The sequence below is a fragment of the Wickerhamiella sorbophila genome (genome assembly GCF_002251995.1).
Source record: "Wickerhamiella sorbophila strain DS02 chromosome Unknown contig3, whole genome shotgun sequence".
Taxonomy (NCBI): domain Eukaryota; kingdom Fungi; phylum Ascomycota; class Dipodascomycetes; order Dipodascales; family Trichomonascaceae; genus Wickerhamiella; species Wickerhamiella sorbophila.
In genome coordinates, this window is record NW_020194004.1 from 557,371 (window position 1) to 573,462 (window position 16,092).

General features: G+C 47.8%; 9 protein-coding genes across 9 annotated transcripts; 6 read left to right on the forward strand and 3 right to left on the reverse strand.

Annotated features, from left to right (window-relative positions):
- Positions 1-2: 2 nt before the first annotated feature.
- B9G98_02173 (hypothetical protein) lies at positions 3-3,122 on the reverse strand (the record flags this gene model as incomplete). The annotated part of the gene is made up of 1 exon (XM_024808730.1): positions 3-3,122. The coding sequence occupies one exon, from the start codon at positions 3,120-3,122 to the stop codon at positions 3-5; it is 3,120 nt and encodes a 1,039-aa protein (XP_024664498.1).
- A 216-nt stretch (positions 3,123-3,338) lies between these two features.
- B9G98_02174 (Flap endonuclease 1) lies at positions 3,339-4,433 on the forward strand (the record flags this gene model as incomplete). Its single annotated transcript, XM_024808731.1, has 1 exon — positions 3,339-4,433. The coding sequence occupies one exon, from the start codon at positions 3,339-3,341 to the stop codon at positions 4,431-4,433; it is 1,095 nt and encodes a 364-aa protein (XP_024664499.1).
- A 44-nt stretch (positions 4,434-4,477) lies between these two features.
- Positions 4,478-5,488, forward strand: B9G98_02175 (DNA-(apurinic or apyrimidinic site) lyase 1; the record flags this gene model as incomplete). Its single annotated transcript, XM_024808732.1, has 1 exon — positions 4,478-5,488. One exon carries the CDS (start codon positions 4,478-4,480, stop codon positions 5,486-5,488), a length of 1,011 nt encoding a protein of 336 aa, XP_024664500.1.
- A 695-nt stretch (positions 5,489-6,183) lies between these two features.
- Positions 6,184-7,140, forward strand: B9G98_02176 (hypothetical protein; the record flags this gene model as incomplete). Its single annotated transcript, XM_024808733.1, has 1 exon — positions 6,184-7,140. The coding sequence occupies one exon, from the start codon at positions 6,184-6,186 to the stop codon at positions 7,138-7,140; it is 957 nt and encodes a 318-aa protein (XP_024664501.1).
- An 853-nt stretch (positions 7,141-7,993) lies between these two features.
- B9G98_02177 (hypothetical protein) lies at positions 7,994-8,947 on the forward strand (the record flags this gene model as incomplete). Its single annotated transcript, XM_024808734.1, has 1 exon — positions 7,994-8,947. The coding sequence occupies one exon, from the start codon at positions 7,994-7,996 to the stop codon at positions 8,945-8,947; it is 954 nt and encodes a 317-aa protein (XP_024664502.1).
- A 1,165-nt stretch (positions 8,948-10,112) lies between these two features.
- Positions 10,113-10,814, reverse strand: B9G98_02178 (hypothetical protein; the record flags this gene model as incomplete). The annotated part of the gene is made up of 1 exon (XM_024808735.1): positions 10,113-10,814. One exon carries the CDS (start codon positions 10,812-10,814, stop codon positions 10,113-10,115), a length of 702 nt encoding a protein of 233 aa, XP_024664503.1.
- A 171-nt stretch (positions 10,815-10,985) lies between these two features.
- B9G98_02179 (ATP-dependent RNA helicase ROK1) lies at positions 10,986-12,566 on the reverse strand (the record flags this gene model as incomplete). Its single annotated transcript, XM_024808736.1, has 1 exon — positions 10,986-12,566. The coding sequence occupies one exon, from the start codon at positions 12,564-12,566 to the stop codon at positions 10,986-10,988; it is 1,581 nt and encodes a 526-aa protein (XP_024664504.1).
- Positions 12,567-12,860: 294 nt separating this feature from the next.
- On the forward strand, positions 12,861-13,553 carry B9G98_02180 (54S ribosomal protein L15, mitochondrial; the record flags this gene model as incomplete). Its single annotated transcript, XM_024808737.1, has 1 exon — positions 12,861-13,553. The coding sequence occupies one exon, from the start codon at positions 12,861-12,863 to the stop codon at positions 13,551-13,553; it is 693 nt and encodes a 230-aa protein (XP_024664505.1).
- Positions 13,554-13,826: 273 nt separating this feature from the next.
- Positions 13,827-16,071, forward strand: B9G98_02181 (hypothetical protein; the record flags this gene model as incomplete). Its single annotated transcript, XM_024808738.1, has 3 exons — positions 13,827-14,460; positions 14,535-15,983; positions 16,040-16,071. The coding sequence occupies 3 exons, from the start codon at positions 13,827-13,829 to the stop codon at positions 16,069-16,071; spliced, it is 2,115 nt and encodes a 704-aa protein (XP_024664506.1).
- Between the last annotated feature and the right edge of the window lie 21 nt (positions 16,072-16,092).

The following is a 16,092-nucleotide window of genomic DNA, read 5'->3' on the forward strand; positions in this document are numbered from 1 at the left end:
TTTTAACTCTTAACCGGTTCACGTGGCTCAAGGTTGAAAACCCAGGTGCCAGTTTCCGGGTCCCACGAGACAAACTTTGTGCCCGGGAACTGCTTGAGGCGCTTCAGTTGGCGCTTGCAGAGCCCGTTGTTGCGGTCTTTGATGGGCTGGTTAGTGTCTTTAGCTTTGACCCACAGATTGTACAGTGTGACAGTAGCGGGCACATTGAAGCCTTTACCGGGGGGAGGACAGTCCTTATCCTGAGGGTACAAGGCAAACATACGATCAGCAAAGACAATAAGATGACCACCGGCCTGCTTGCGGACATTAGAGAAGCCTGAGAGGTCGACGGGGGCGTCGAAAGTAACGAAACCAATGTCTTTGCGGCCAATGCGGAAATGCTCCACAGACTCGAGCTCCTTGACAGACATGTGATCAAGCTTGCTTTGAGACGGTGAGATCCAGTAGCCATTTTCGTCAATCTGTTCATTGTCAGGCAAAGAGGACATGTCGGCGGCTACAACAGCTGCGGCAGCAGGTATCGTCGAGTTAGCTGTTGCACTGACATTAGCAGACTCCAATCCAGATTTGCGGGGCGGTGTGGATGATGCTGCGGCTTGCAAATCCACAGATGCGCTCTCGGGGATAGCCGAGACGGATGGAAGTTCACTATCATCAGCACGAGAGTCGAGCACCAACCGCCTGAGAGCAGATAAGCGAGGAGCAAACTGTTCAGAGCGTAAGATAAGTTTGTCAGTCTTTTCGTTGTACAGTAATAGTTCTTTCTCAGTCGGCGCTTCAACAGATGCTGTCGTGTTGGAGCTAGCAGTTGGTGAGGAGGTTCCTGACACCGGCTTGACCCGTCGAGGACGGGTCTTGAAGGCCAATAACGGATCAAGGCGCTTACGGGGAGTGGGAGTGGTGGTTAACGCAGTTGCAAACGAGCCAGTTTTAGACTCAGGAACTGGAACATTGTTGAAAAGCGGGTTGTTGCCGTACGGATTCTGCTGAATTGTCGCAACAAGGGACTGACTGGGCTGCCCGGGTTGCTGTGCACCCAGAGCTCCGAATGCTGGAGCAGTATTAGCAGCAGATCCACCAAATAGCGAGCCGCCAAGGGCCGATGGCTGTTGAGTAGTTGCTTGGCCATTAGCCGGCTGTCCAAATAGGGATGTGGTGCCTGCTGGTTTACCAAACATGGACGGGGCAGCACCTGTAGTGGCCGTAGTAGACGGCTGAGTAGAACCAAACAACGAAGTTGTTCCTGCAGGTTTGTTGCCAAACAGTCCGCCTCCTGTAGTGCTTGTGTTTCCAAAAGTTGATGCAGGTGTGGTCGTCGACGTGTTTGCAGTACTACCAAACAGCCCAGTACCTGTTGAAGAAGTGTTGGACTGGCCAAATAATCCTGTACCTGTGGAGGTAGTCGTGTTTGTTGCGGGCTGCGATCCAAACAACCCCCCAGTAGCTGGCTTGGATTGGCCAAACAGACCAGTGCCAGTGGAGGCCGTGTTGGTTGAGTTACCCCCGAAAATTGTACTTCCAGAATTAGCAGCTGTAGTGTTTGTGTTTGATCCAAACAGACCACCACTACCAGTGTTAGTTTGTCCAAAGGTATTTGTTGCCGGTTTGGCTCCAAACAGGCCCCCAGAAGTGTTGGAAGTGTTATTTGCAGTATTTCCAAAGAGCCCGCCGCTAGAGTTGGGTTGGCCGAACGTGTTTGTAGTGCTGTTTGCATTATTCGCACCAAAAAGACCACCAGAAGGTTGAGCGCTGTTGGTATTGTTGCCGAACAAGCCACCAGAAGTATTGGTAGTGTTCGTGTTAGCCTGCCCAAATCCAAATCCACCGGTGGTATTGTTGGTTTGACCGAACGTGGTTGTGTTATTAGTCTGGCCAAACAAGCTAGATCCTGCAGGCTTTTGTCCAAACAACCCACCGCTGGAATTGGTATTGTTAGTACTGCTGTTCGCTCCGAACAAGCCGCCACCAGAAGCAGGCTGTCCAAAAGCAGTGGTGGTTCCAGTGTTGTTTGCTTGACCAAACATGCTGGTCCCGGCAGGCTTTTGGCCAAACAGTCCACCGCTGGTGCTGGCAGTGTTGTTACTTTGACCAAACATTCCACCGGTGCTAGGATTACTTTGACCAAACAAACTACCGCCAGTATTTGTGTTGGTACTTTGGCCAAATCCTCCAAATGTGCTGCCCGTAGTGTTAGTATTTTGGTTCGTCTGGCCAAATCCTCCAAAGGTACTGCCAGTGGTTCCGGTGTTTGTGTTATTCTGACCAAACGGCGAGTTGTTGTTCATAGTATTACTGCCGAACAACCCACTACCAGTGGTGTTGGTTTGAGTGTTTGCACCGAATCCAAAAGCTGCTTTGGGCTGGCCAAAGGGGCTAGAGCTAGATTGGCCAAACATTCCGGTACCAGTATTTGTAGTTGACTGGCCAAAGGGACTAGAATTAGAAGCTGCCGGCTGGCCAAAGGTGCTGGTCTGATTTTGGTTTTGGGCTCCAAATCCGAACCCAGTGCTGGTGTTCCCAGCATTGAACGGTGTGGATGGAGCTCCACCGAAAGCAGTGGCAGTACCACCAGTGTTGCCATCTCCATACCGGCGATTTTGCTGATAGTCCTGCCATCTCAACTCCTCAAAAGAAAAGTTCGAGTACTGCGGCATCGCGGTGATCGATTGATAGATATTTGTACTAGTGGGCTTGGACGGCTCTGGTTCCTGGCGCGCCTGGAATGGCACGGCTGCAGTTCCCTGGCCAGATCCTGTCATATTCGTGCCAGACGTAGCCCCGAATGCCGGAGTTGAAGAGACTCCTCCTGTGTTTGTTGACGTGCCGAAAGGAGAAGGCTTTGCACCGAATAGCGACGATCCCTGCTGAGACTGACCAAATGCATTGTTTGTTTGCTGCTGAGGCTGGCCGAATCCCCCGAATCCCGAGGTTGCTGGCTGGCTGGCCTGACCAAACAATCCCGTAGATTGAGTTGGGGCTGTGCTGCCGAACGCCGCGGGCTGGGCCTGCACTTGATTCATCCCAGTATTACTGCCAAACAAATTGTTCGACATGTTGTTGTTGTTCGACTGGAACGCATTGTTCTGGCCAAATCCGGAGCCCCCAAATGACTGGCCAAACATAACCAGAGCTTTGGTAGTTGGGAAACTTTTTTGTCAGCCAGCCACCTGGGGAGGGCTAAATGGCGCGAGTAGGGAGATTTAAAAAGACGCGGCAAAGCCGCAAGAAAATAAGTAGCTAAGTAGAAACGCGGGCTTTCGCGCTCCGCCTGAAATTTCTTTTATATTCTGTCGCGATTCGCCATGTAACAATCTTTTTGCCTTGTCAACGCGTCAGCAATGGGAATCAAAGGGTTGTACAAAGTGGTTTCCGACCACGCGCCGGGGGCGATTCGGATCACAGACTGGAAAGCCTTGGGCGGCCGCAAAGTTGCCATCGATGCGTCGATGTCGCTTTATCAGTTTCTCATCGCGGTGCGCCAGAATGACGGGTTCCAGTTAGCTGGATCAGACGGTGAAACTACCAGTCATTTGATTGGCATGTTCTACCGGACAATTCGAATCATCGAGAACGGGCTGAAGCCTGCCTACGTCTTTGACGGGAAGCCCCCTGATCTCAAGAGCGAGGAGCTGAAAAAACGTGACGCTTTACGCGAAAAGGCTACCAAGTCAAAGGAAGACGCGGCCACCAGCGAAGACGTGAACAGATTTGAACGCCGCACAGTTAAAGTCACTCGAGAACAGAACGAGGAAGCTAAGAAGCTACTTCGTCTCATGGGCATCCCGGTGATTGAGGCTCCTGGCGAAGCAGAAGCTCAATGCGCGATCTTGGCCAAAGCTAACAAAGTATACGCAGCTGCCACCGAGGACATGGACACTTTGACATTCGGCAGTCCCATCCTGCTGCGCCATCTAACTGCAGGGGATCAAAAGAAGTCGCCCATCACCGAGTTGAACACCGGCAAGGTTCTAGAGGAGATGCGGCTTTCGCGTGAAGAGTTCGTCGACCTATGTATTTTGTTGGGCTGTGATTATTGCGACCCAATTCGCGGAATGGGCCCCACTACTGCTGTCAAACTAATGAAGGAATTCCATTCCATCGATAAAATCAAGGCCCATCTAGATGAAAAAGGTGGCAAAGTTCAGATCCCCGACGACTGGCCATACGAGGCTGTCCGCAAGCTCTTCCACGAGCCAGACACCACTCCGGCCGACCAGGTAGAGCTCAAATGGACAGATCCAGATGTTGAAGGGCTCGTAGAGTTCCTCGTCAAAGAAAAGGGCTTTAGTGAAGACCGCGTTCGATCCGGTGCTGCCAAGCTCACAAAGGGGTCTTCGGTAGCGCCCCAAGGCCGATTGACCGATTTCTTCAAGGTCTCTAAACGTCCGGCGACCCCAGACAAACCAGCGAACAAAAAGAAAGCCAAAAAATAGACTATTTACACCTCCTGCCTCTAGTCACCCCTGACTAACCCGCCATGAATCTCGTTGGCGCTCACGTTTCCGCGACTGGCGGTGTTTACGAGGCCGTTCCACGCATTGCTGAGATTGGTGGAACCGCATTCGCATTATTTCTGAAAAACGAACGCAGATGGGTGGCTAAACCCTACACCCCTGAGGTGATTTCCGAATTCAAAGCAAGCTGCGCTGCTCACAAGTATAATCCGCGAACAGATGTACTGCCCCACGGCTCATACCTCATCAATTTGGCCAATCCAGATGAAGAGAAACGTGAAAAGGCTGAAAACGCTCTTTTGGATGACCTTCAACGATGCGAACTACTGAACATTGGCCTCTACAATCTGCATCCTGGATCTACACTTGGAACCGATAAATCGACGGCAATGGCCCGGATCGCAGAGTCAATTAATCGCGCCCATACAAAGACTTCTTTTGTCAAAGTCGTACTCGAGAACATGACGGGAAATGTCGACCGTGTCGTCGGCACTCGTCTCGAGGATCTTGCAGGAATTATCGATCTTGTTCAGGACAAAGATCGGGTGGGGGTTTGTATCGATACTTGCCACTCGGTGGCTGCGGGCTACGACATGCGTACAGAAGAAACATTCAACGCATTCTGGTCAAAATTCGATAAAGTCATTGGTTACAAATATCTTGCTGGAATCCATTTGAACGACTCCAAGTTCCCTCTTAACAGCGGCCGCGACGTGCACCAAAACTTAGGGCTTGGGTTCGTTGGTCTAGAAACATTCAGGTTGATCATGAACAAGCCAGAACTAGACAAAGTGCCCAAAATTCTTGAAACACCGGTACCTGACTCTCAGCCAGAGAGCCGCATCGAAGAGATTGCTCTTCTGAAGTGGCTTATAGGACGTCAGGCAGATGACCCCGAGGTTTTGGCTAAATCTGACGATCTACAAAAAAAAGGTGCCGCAGAAAGAAAATTAAACGAGGCAAAAGTGCTCGCAAAGTCATTGAAGCAAACCACATTCCGCACAGTCAAACGAAAAGCGGAAGAAATCGAATAATTGCAATTTAACCAACGTTCACTCGCAGGCCGGGTTGCATTTTTCGTCTCGCTGACTGGAATATGCACGTAAATCCTTTTATGCAGCATGCGCGATGACTGCAGGCTTTAAGGCGACTTCTGCTGGAGTACGACGTACTAACTAGATCTGTGGCAATGAAACAATCATGAGTCTAGAATTCAAGTAATGGTTTCTATATAGATGTGCTATAAACAATAAATTGAGGCTTATCTAGCTTGTCAACAGTTGAACGTTGACCAAAAGTACTAAGGGGCAGGTTTCTTAACAGCCTCCGCTTTCATTTAAACATAACCTAGTGTTTATCACATCGTCTGCCTTAGCTGTGTGCTTGTCTGTCATAGCTGTGTGCTTTGGAATCGATTTGAAGTCGCGCATGTCGCTGAAGCAGGCATTCCTGAAACTTGCTGCGATGCCTTTATTGAGAGATATACGAGGACTCTGGATCCCTATCGTGTCAGAGTTCGTTGGTCCTTAAATAATATTGCCATTAATACAAGCAGAACCTTTTTCTTCGAGGCAGCGCCCCAGCTGCTTACTCCCTAAACCTCGATGGTGTGGAAAGATCTACAATGCAATCGTAACCGCCAGGAAAACGGAAGTAACCTCCGTCGTGTGCATTGCATGACCACTTCTGCTGGTCCTTATATATAGTGCTCTAATGATCTTATAACGATATGATGTTTCTTTCGAGTATACCTAAAACAATAACACCAGGTGAGACCTTCACGTTCTCCCTTCACGTGCGCCACCATCCTACCTCTCAATTGTTGACAACAGTCCTAATTGAAGTTATCGGCATAGAACATACTATGGCGGACAACTGGAGTACATCAACTCCGTCTTCGCGCATGTTCTCGTGCCTGAACACAGTGTGTTCAGTCGACAAGACGATATCCACAGAGGAAGAAGAAATACCACTCTCAATCCAAATTCCTACTATGATTTACGACTCGTCGAAACTTGTTTACTGTACTTTGCCACCTACTGTTGGATCAAGCCTGCAGATTGGCAATCCTACGAAGGGTGTTTGTGTCCAGTACTTTCTTCAAGTTCGTGCCCCAATAGGCACAGGGCTAGCTCAACAAGAAATAACCATTCTTCCGAATGAGACAGGTTTCAACATCGATAGATTTGTGGACATTTCTGGTAATTCTTTGAATCGTCAATACTCAACAACGACGCGCTTACACGACGGACTGTTTGGCAATATAAACAAAGGCACCGTGTCTCTATCAGGTGAAATAATTTCAGGAGCGCAAGGTGAGGCCAGCTTCAATCTTAATTTCTTATATGCTCCACCTTTGCCTTTTTCTGTCTCGTTCAAAATTTATCAGACTCACTACTCATCTCACCAGGGAATGGGTCAAATTCTTGATGCAACTAAAGTCACACAGATGAGAAGAATAAAAGCTCAAACAGAAGATGTTTTGGGGTTTATTTGGGAGGCTAAAACAGGTGTTCTCAGTTTTCCCTATACGCTTGATAACGATTGTGTTCCGAATTTTGTGGGTGTGACGACAGCAGTGTCCTATTTGTTTGAGGTCTGTTTGAAGTTCAGTTGTGGTTCCGTTAAATTATCTGTCCCTCTCGTTCTAGGTGAGGTTTCTTCTGCTCCTCCCGCTTATCATTAGTTGATTTTTTAATTCCACCTTATTGCAAACAGTCGCTCTTTTTGGTTGATAGGCTAGTGACTGGCTACTTTGGACATTCTTTGTATGCTATTTAGCTCGAAAAGTATAGTGAATTCAACTTCAATTGATACGGGTATCTCAGAATGTTGACTCATAGTGTGTGCTTGCATGCAGGTTGACTGTGATTGCAGTGCTGGACCTTCTTAGCGCCACCGTTCCGTGATCCAATGAGTTTAACATTTGAGCTCGCAGCAATGAGATATGTTCCAGCTTTTTTTTCAAATCCCATTTATCCGCCATAACAGTCAAGTGTATAGCAGTGTTAAACCCGTAAGTCTCAGGCACGTGCAGGATTAGCATCAAAAGTATTCAATATGTCCGACATAACAGTACTAAGTCTTGCCGGCTATGTAAAGAGCTTTTTATTGCCGAGAAATGTTTGATCTTTTTCTTTGGCTTGAGCAAACAGCCAGTTACATGTATTGCAAACTCTGCATACAAGTAAGCATTCCAGCGATTCAGTGGCGATGGTTAGCATAACTTGGAATCCTGTAACACTCCTACCATCTGAGATGATCTGTTTTTAATATTTCTTGATTCCGAACTTGGTGACCTGATGTTTCTCACCTCTCTAACATGTTACGTTTACGCGTCTTCAAGTTCGCGGGGTCTAACTCTCCCCCTACCCCTGATGCAATTAGCGTACATGCAGGTGCATAGCGCTATGCGTCGTCAATATCTCTTAATAAAAGGATAGCCTCAATTAGATTCGACAAACCTAACAGATCGTAACATGCTTGCAGATTTCTACCTCGAAACATGCCGTCGTCCGATACATTGTTCTGAGCCACTTATGGCTCTCTCAAATATACCGCAGGCAGTAGCACCCGGTGACACTTTTTCCTTTTCCTTGCATCTGCGTCACTCTTGCTCTGGCAGTGTTTTGGGCTTTGTACGGGTCGAGATCATAGGTACTGAGCATACTATAGCCGGCAACTGGGGCGATTCAAATCCTTCTTCGCGTATATTTACACTTCTTAGCACCGAAATTCCCCTTAACTGTCTGAATTCCGGAAAAGAAGAAATTATCCCACTTGCGCTACAATTTCCATGTGCTATTCAGGCGCCAAATGGGCACATTCACTGTGTTATACCGCCCACAGTGGGGTCATACCAGCAAGTTTGCAGGCCCGTAAAAGGTATCTGCGTTCAATACTTTTTGAAAGTTAGTGCACCTGGATCTTCTGCAGCTACACAGAAGGAGTTAGTTGCCCTTCCCAAAGAGACTGGCTTTGACATCAAGAGATTTGTTGATATCTCGGGTGCTCCCTTATATCGGCAATACTCGTTGAAAAAACAGCTGCGGGGAAGTTTACTTTGCAGTTCAAATAAAAATGAACTACTTCTTTCCGGCGGAGTGTTGTTTGGAGCAGAAGGGGAAGCAAATTTCAATCTATCTTTTGCACACCCCAATCATCCATCGTTCTCTATTTCTTATGCTCTTTATCAGGTCCACTACTCAACGTTATCGAAAATGGGCCAAATTCTTGACGAAACTAAAAACATTCAAATGCGAAGGATAAAGATTTTCAGTAAAGACGTTCCTGACTTTACCTGGACAGAGAAACTGAGAGTTCTCACCGTTCCCTACACAATAGCCGATGCTGAACCGAATTTTGTCAGTGAGATAACAGCACTATCGTATTTTTTTGAAATTCGTATCAAGTTTCGTTGGGGTTTAGCGAAATTGGCCGTTCCTCTGGTCTTGGGGAATGAGCCTTCTTCACCCCCCGCGTACCACGTTTAATCTGGTTTATTTTGTATGATCTTTGAAAGACGTACTATGGTACACTTTAAAGTAGCCAATAATTCACACCTTCCAACTAGTAATGCGAGTGCCCCCAGGTATTCAGAATCATGTATCCTTACGAACCTTAAACAAGGACCACAACAGTTTCAGCACTTTACATCATAGATAGGGTTCCGATGAAATAAATAAAAACAAAAACAAAACCAAAATAATACAATTAAATCAAACCACCAATACATAATAACCAAAAGACTTAAAGTAGATCCAAAAAAAGAATGGTCCCTGGCGGGATCGAACCGCCGATCTTGGCGTAACACTCCTTGTAGGATTCGTATTAGCACCACGCCTTAACCAACTGGGCCAAGGGACCTGTTTCTTGAGATTTCTGTTTCTATACAAATCATATATTGAACAAGTGCATCTATCGCAGAAAATGTTGGAATAAAGGTGCAACGACCACATCAAAAAAGACAAAGCTACACAATGGCTCAATTATTCGATGTTCAAAAGAGAAATAAAAAAAGGAAAGCTTGTTAAAAAAGAATGGTCCCTGGCGGGATCGAACCGCCGATCTTGGCGTAACACTCCTTAGTAGGATTCGTATTAGCACCACGCCTTAACCAACTGGGCCAAGGGACCTACTTGTTGAATTCCGAGAGCAACCTCAGTATACACTTCAGAAACTCATACACACTAGTTCTGCGCCTGTAGAGAATTGCATGGAAAAATTGAGTTTTACTCAGTATGGTATCATCCGAAATCTGAGTTTAGAACTGGGCACAGCAATTACGGTATTACACAGGTCTACAAGTACATTGACTGGCGGTCTTGATCTAAAAACACAAAAGCTCTTGAGTGAGTTAAACAGTAGTTGTTAGCCTCGGTAATTACTTCGAGAACCAGCACCTTGAATTTTTATCGCTAGAGTATCAGTGCTTGTGCGAAAATTCCAAGTCATGGGGTTGATCACGTATGAACTAGAACTACAAACTGCGTTATATTTCAACTACAAAGAGAACAGCACCAGGATCTGGAGTTTTTTATGAACTTCATCATGAAATCCAGAATTGATTTCGCAGCTAGTTTGAACTACTAAAACCGGTTCTGCCTCAGAGGCATATCGAGTTTTGTCCAGGCGTTGACAGTTGCTGAATCTACGACATTAGCGGAAATATTCTAGTTTCTTGAGCTGATGACCATTCGAATCAAAGTTGGTCGGCTCAAGCCATTGGAGAAAGGCTTTTTCCAGTGCAGGGTACTCTCTGTCGGTTACAGAAAACCAAGCAGTGTCCCTATTTCTTCCTTTATAATGGAACCAGTTGCGGAAAATTCCCTCGAAAGTGAAACCAAGACGAAGTGCAGCTTTGCGAGAGGGCATATTGTATGCATCACACTTCCACTCGTAGCGACGATAGCCTAGGTCGAATGCGTGCTTCATCAACAAGTATTGGGCCTCTGTGGAGATGGGACTACCGCTCATAGCAAGGGAAAAGTTGACATTGCCAACCTCAATACTACCCTTCCCTGGATCAATCCGCAGATAGCTGAAAGTACCAACTGGCTTGTTGGTCTTGGAGTCAAGAACGGTGAAGAACAACATGTCCTTCGCGTCAGTAGCTTCATCGTACCAATCCAGGTACTCCTGCTCTGTTTTAGGAGGCTCGCTCAGCAAATATGTCCAACGTTTGTTGACTTCATCGACAGGGAACCCTTCAAAGTTGATGTTGTAAAGCTCAGGCCCATATTTTTTATCCATGGGCACAACCTGACAATAGCGTCCCTTGAGGGTCACCGGCTTGGGCACAGGTGGCACTTTGAAATCCAGGGGCTCGCCTACAGGCTGTCCGTACTCATTTACTGCCATTACGATATGATCTGATCGCTTTGAAATATATATATATATATATATGACAAAACTCGGCTGCCCCACAGATTATGCAGGGTGACTAAATCGTAAGGTGTAGCCGTTTGGTGGAAAAGCCCGTTGGACGGGCTGCGGGGCAGAACAAATTAGACAGAAATTAAATTAAACATACTATTCTTTTGCAGAGGACTTTTGGGCTCTTCTTTTAGAGCCCTCGATGATTTCTTGCTTCCGTTTGCGCTGCTTTTTGAACACGCGTGGAACTGTGGAGATCTGATCGCGCTCAATGATGTTGCGTTTGTTTTTACGTTGTCGAGTGGATTCAAGTAGCCAGTCACTGATTTCGCAACCGCTTTGTTTCATAATGTTCAAGATAGGGCGAAGAGTGGCCACATCTTGCTTTGTATACAAAGTCACAGCTTTTCCTTTCCGACCTGCGCGACCCGTGCGGCCAATACGGTGCACGTAGGCTTGGCCATTTTGTGGTACATCGTAGTTGATAACAAGGTTCACACCGTGGAAATCGATACCTCGCGCGAGAACGTCAGTGCAGATAAGCACCCAGATATCGCCTTGTTTAAAATTGTTCACGACCCGATCGCGCTGGTTTTGGGTGAGTTCCGAGTGAATAACATCTACATTCACCTTGTCGTAAAGCAGTTCGTGGAATAATGCTTTGGCACGCGCAATCGATTGGACAAATACGAGTATCGGCGGTACCACTTCACCTCCAGTGAGCATTTGGCGAATTGCATGGAGCTTACCATGCTCATTGCCACAAAACTGCAAGGACTGCTCGATCGTGTCTGATGCAGCTTCTTTATAACCAACAATTACTCGAACAGCGGAATGCATAATACTATTGGCCAAATCCTCGACGTTCGCCGGCATGGTAGCACTGAAAATAGCTTTGACCAGTGAATTGTTGGTGCATGAAGCGACAATTTCATCAGTCTGCTCCACAAAACCGTCTCCAAGAAGACGATCAGCTTCGTCGAGCACCAGGAATTGCGTGGTGGACAGATCGAGTAACTGGGTTTTCAAGGCTTCGATCAGGCGAAGAGGAGTGCTAATAACGAGGTCCATATGTTGTTTGGCACCGGCGTTGTTATTTCTCAACTTGGCCAGCAGTGACTTGTTTACGACTCCAATGGAAAGGTCCAGGCCCCTAGATGTTTGCACAGCCACCTCGTAGATTTGCGTAGCAAGCTCTCGAGTGGGCGAAACAATCACAGCTTTGACACCCTTGTTCTTCATAGCGGCAATCGAATTGATGATGGGGATCACAAACGCCAGCGTCTTACCCGAACCCGTTGGCGCACAGGCGATAAGATCACGGTGGTTCGAAAGAGCAGGAATGGCTTCACTTTGAATAGGAGTCGGGTCACTGAATCCTAAACGCTCCAAATTACGTAGCACAGGCGGTTGGGGGTTAGCCAAACGAACGAGATCAGTGAAAGATGCGATAGGAAGGGGCAGATCTGTTCCAGTCACTTTGATGCGGTGAGAAGCGCGATGCGAGGCAGCATCTTCCTCGGAATTGATCACCAACTCAACGTTATCCAGGTCGTCTTCCGGTGCTTTCGAGACTTGGACGGTCCGTTTAGCTGGCTTGGAAAAGAAATGCAGCTTGCGCTCCAGGTCATGCTCTTTGCGAAACGAGGTTTTGGGGGTCTGGCGAAAGAGTTCTAAGTCGTTTTGGTGCTTTCCCCTGATTTTGGCGCCCCGAGCTAGCACCTTGAACATATCCATTGCTAAATGAAAAAAAACCAAGGATATATATTTTTTGGCAAAGATTAAATAAGCAGATTTGACAGAAATAATTCTGTGCCTCTTCGGTTGGTCCAAGGGCAAAATAAACAGTTAATTTATTCAAGTAAGGGGAAGAATTTGTCCCTCATACCTTTAGGTTGAGCGAAATCTCAGGAAAGCACACCGTGAGAGCTCGAGCTACTGAGGGGTGTTAAGCTAACCGCGCAGACCAAGATCCATACCGGTTTGTCAGCCGAAATCGGAAAAAAACGATCTAACATAGACCGGTGAAACATGACGCTACAGTTTGTTAGACAGGCAGTACGAGCTGGTCGCGCGACTCTCGCGAGACAACAGCTTGCCATGACTGGTTCCAGGCGTACACTTGTGGTTGTGCGCAACGGCCAGACGGTTGTTCGCGGTCTCAAAAAGGACGAAGCGCTGTACATGAAAAACCCTCACGGAATCGAGTACCCCGGAAACGCCGAGACCTTTGCACCACTGCAAGAGCTTTTGGGCTCAGAGTACGCCCTGCCAGAAGAGCTGATGCTGCAGGCTCTCACACACAAGTCTTTTGCTCATGGCAAGAAACCTTATAATGAGCGGTTGGCTATCCTTGGCAAACAGCTGTTGAGAATGGAAACCGGCCGGGCCACTGCACAGAGCGCGGCACAGGGCACACAGGAATCGATCAACGGCCACAACTTTGATGTCAACGAGCGAGCAATCGAGCTTCTGTCCAGCTCACCTACCCTTTCACAAGTCTGCCGGCTGGCCAAGCTGGAAAAGTCGATATTCTGGCGACCTGCGGACGCAGGAAAAGGCGGCGAGACTACGATCTACTCAACGAGCATGAGTGCTGTGGTTGGTGCTGTTTTACTGCAGCACGGCGCCGAGAGGGCTATTGAGTTTATTCGTTCTCGCCTCATGGCCGGACCTTACTCTGTGTTTGACATTTCAAACCAGCTTTTTGTAGATACTGCCTAACCAAAAAAGAGATAAATGCAACTTCTACGCATCTAATGTAAATAAAAAACCTCTATCGTTGTATCTTTTGCTCTTTCTGCTAGCTTTCTACGCCTATCCGTCCGCTGCGGGTCGCTTACCTCATTTACCTCTAATAGGCGTTGACGGGTTAGTTTCTTGACAATTTACTGCGATTGTTTACGACGAGTCACTAGGGACGAGAGCACACGTCGGCCCCCCATATTTGATCTTACAGCTTGAGTAGCTTTGCTTTGTACTTTAGATTGGCCCACCATGGACACCATACTGAGTTTTGTTCCACCACAACTTGTCACTCACCATGACGCGTTTGCATCCTATATTGCGGACCAGCCGCCGCACAACCACCGAATCAGCATGTCGCTGCGCAAACTATCGCAGTTTACCCTCGTACACTTCATGGAGCTGTCTACAGATATCTACGATGAGCTTTTAAGGCGGGTTGACCCTAGTTATGGTCCCGGTGAACACCTGCCGCCGCGTCAAGACATCCATCCAAAGCGCAATCATGCCCGCTACCAGTTGGGAGACCTATCAGATGAGAGGTTTGGTGACATGTGCAAAGATTTAATGGCTGAGCAGGAGCGTAGGTTTCCTGAGTTTATTGAATACGAGATCCAGAAGGAGACAGAGGCAGCGGGCGCCGAGCAGAATGCCATTCCACAAACAGTATACACAGCAACCATCGAGCCCACAAAGACCGTCATGATTGAAGAAGATGATTCAGACGATTCAGACGATTCAGGTGTCGAATATAGTGACTATGAAACACCCACCCCTCAGATCGGGAGCAACAGAGCGCTTGCTACTAATAGCGAGGACTTCAAAGAACCGGAAACCCTCAGCAAACCCACAGCTGACGAGACCACTCACGAATCACAGCCGACCCGTTCGGCAGCTGAGGAGCAAGCTATGAATTTTTCCCTTGACGCTGGCCCCCCCGGAGTATGACCGTTGCCAAAGTGACCATCCAATCTCCAATCACAAGCCCGACTATAGATGACGTTAGTCGCCATGTCGACCAAGATGAGCAGATCTCTGATCTTGTCAAAGAATGCACCCGCCTTGAGACCCGCGTCAATGAGCTTGAACAGAGCATGGCAGAGCTTGAAATGGTCAAAAAGAACGCAGTGGAGGAAAATAACCATTTGCATGATATGCTCAAGGACGCTCATGAACTGAATGAGCAGAAAACCAAGGAAATCGAGGAGCTCCATGTTGTCGCATTCACGTCTTCCAAAGAGCTGGCCGATCCGGTCGATGAGAACAAGCCATCATATGATGAGCTCTTGGAACAGCTCACGGAGCAGCAGCAAGTGACAGAGCAAGTCCGCCAAGAAGCATCAAGTTTCCTTGAAGAAATGAGGGCTCTCACAGAGACAAGATCCGAGGAGGACGACAAACAACGAGCTTTGATCCGGGACCTTCGAACCGAAATCGAGCAATGGAAAGTTAGGTACAGCCAGCTGGCTGACACTATGCGAGAAAATGGGGGTATAGTTGCAATGCCGCCTTTGGATTCGCAATCACAGTACGTTGACAAGAGCGGCAAAATTTCCTTTGCGGCCGCCAGGGAGTTCCGAAGTGCAATCGACACGCTGGTCGTGGATGCACGCACTCGACCCGAAAACTTGCTCGATCTACTGCATGATGTTATTCTTGCTACTCGTCGTATTAGCAAGGAAGCCGGCGAACAGGATGTCCGTTATAATACCTACACAAGTCTCATTTCGCGGACTGCAAACCAGCTCATCTCTGTCGTGAGGAATATGACAGTTGCAGGAGGGCTTTTACCATTCCTTTTACTGGATGCTGCCTGCTCTGATCTTGGGTTTGCTGTTGTGGAGCTTTTTAAAGCCGCTCGTCTCAGACCAGAAGAGGCTGGTGGTGGAGGTCTCAGAGTATCTCTCCCGTTTACGGCTACATCTGAATCTTCAACAACCGTAGAGACTTTGGTGCCAGCGCACTTTGGACCCCCATCACCCGAAGCGTCGCCTGTTCCCGATTCTACGCCCGAATCGCCTTCAAAGGCCGCTAAACCAGAGCAGAACACGTTTGTTGTCCCGACCCTACCCCCTGATAGTTCTATTGCAGAACTACAGACATATCTCGAGGAACAGACATCAGAGACTGTAGATTCTATTCAAAGTCTGCTCAGTGGCATTCGTGACAATGAGAAGGTTTTGGAGCTCAAACCCAAGGTTCAGCAGATCTCCGTGCTGGTTCGCAGAATGCTCGAGGCCACAGGAAGCAGTATGGCACAGACACGTAACTGGCTTTTGAGAGACAAGGGTTCTTTCATTTTACAGAATCTGGCGGACTGCTCCTCCCGAATGGAAGCCTTGTACGACGAACTCGACAGGTTAGATGGGCAAGAGCACGCCAAGCGCCAGCTGAAACAGCGTCTTGCCGGTGTCTCATTCGATATGGCTAAATCAACAAAAGAACTTGTTAAGACTGTTGAGGAGGTCAGCATCAAATCAGAAATCGAGCAGATTGAAATGCAGCTAAATACACCTAA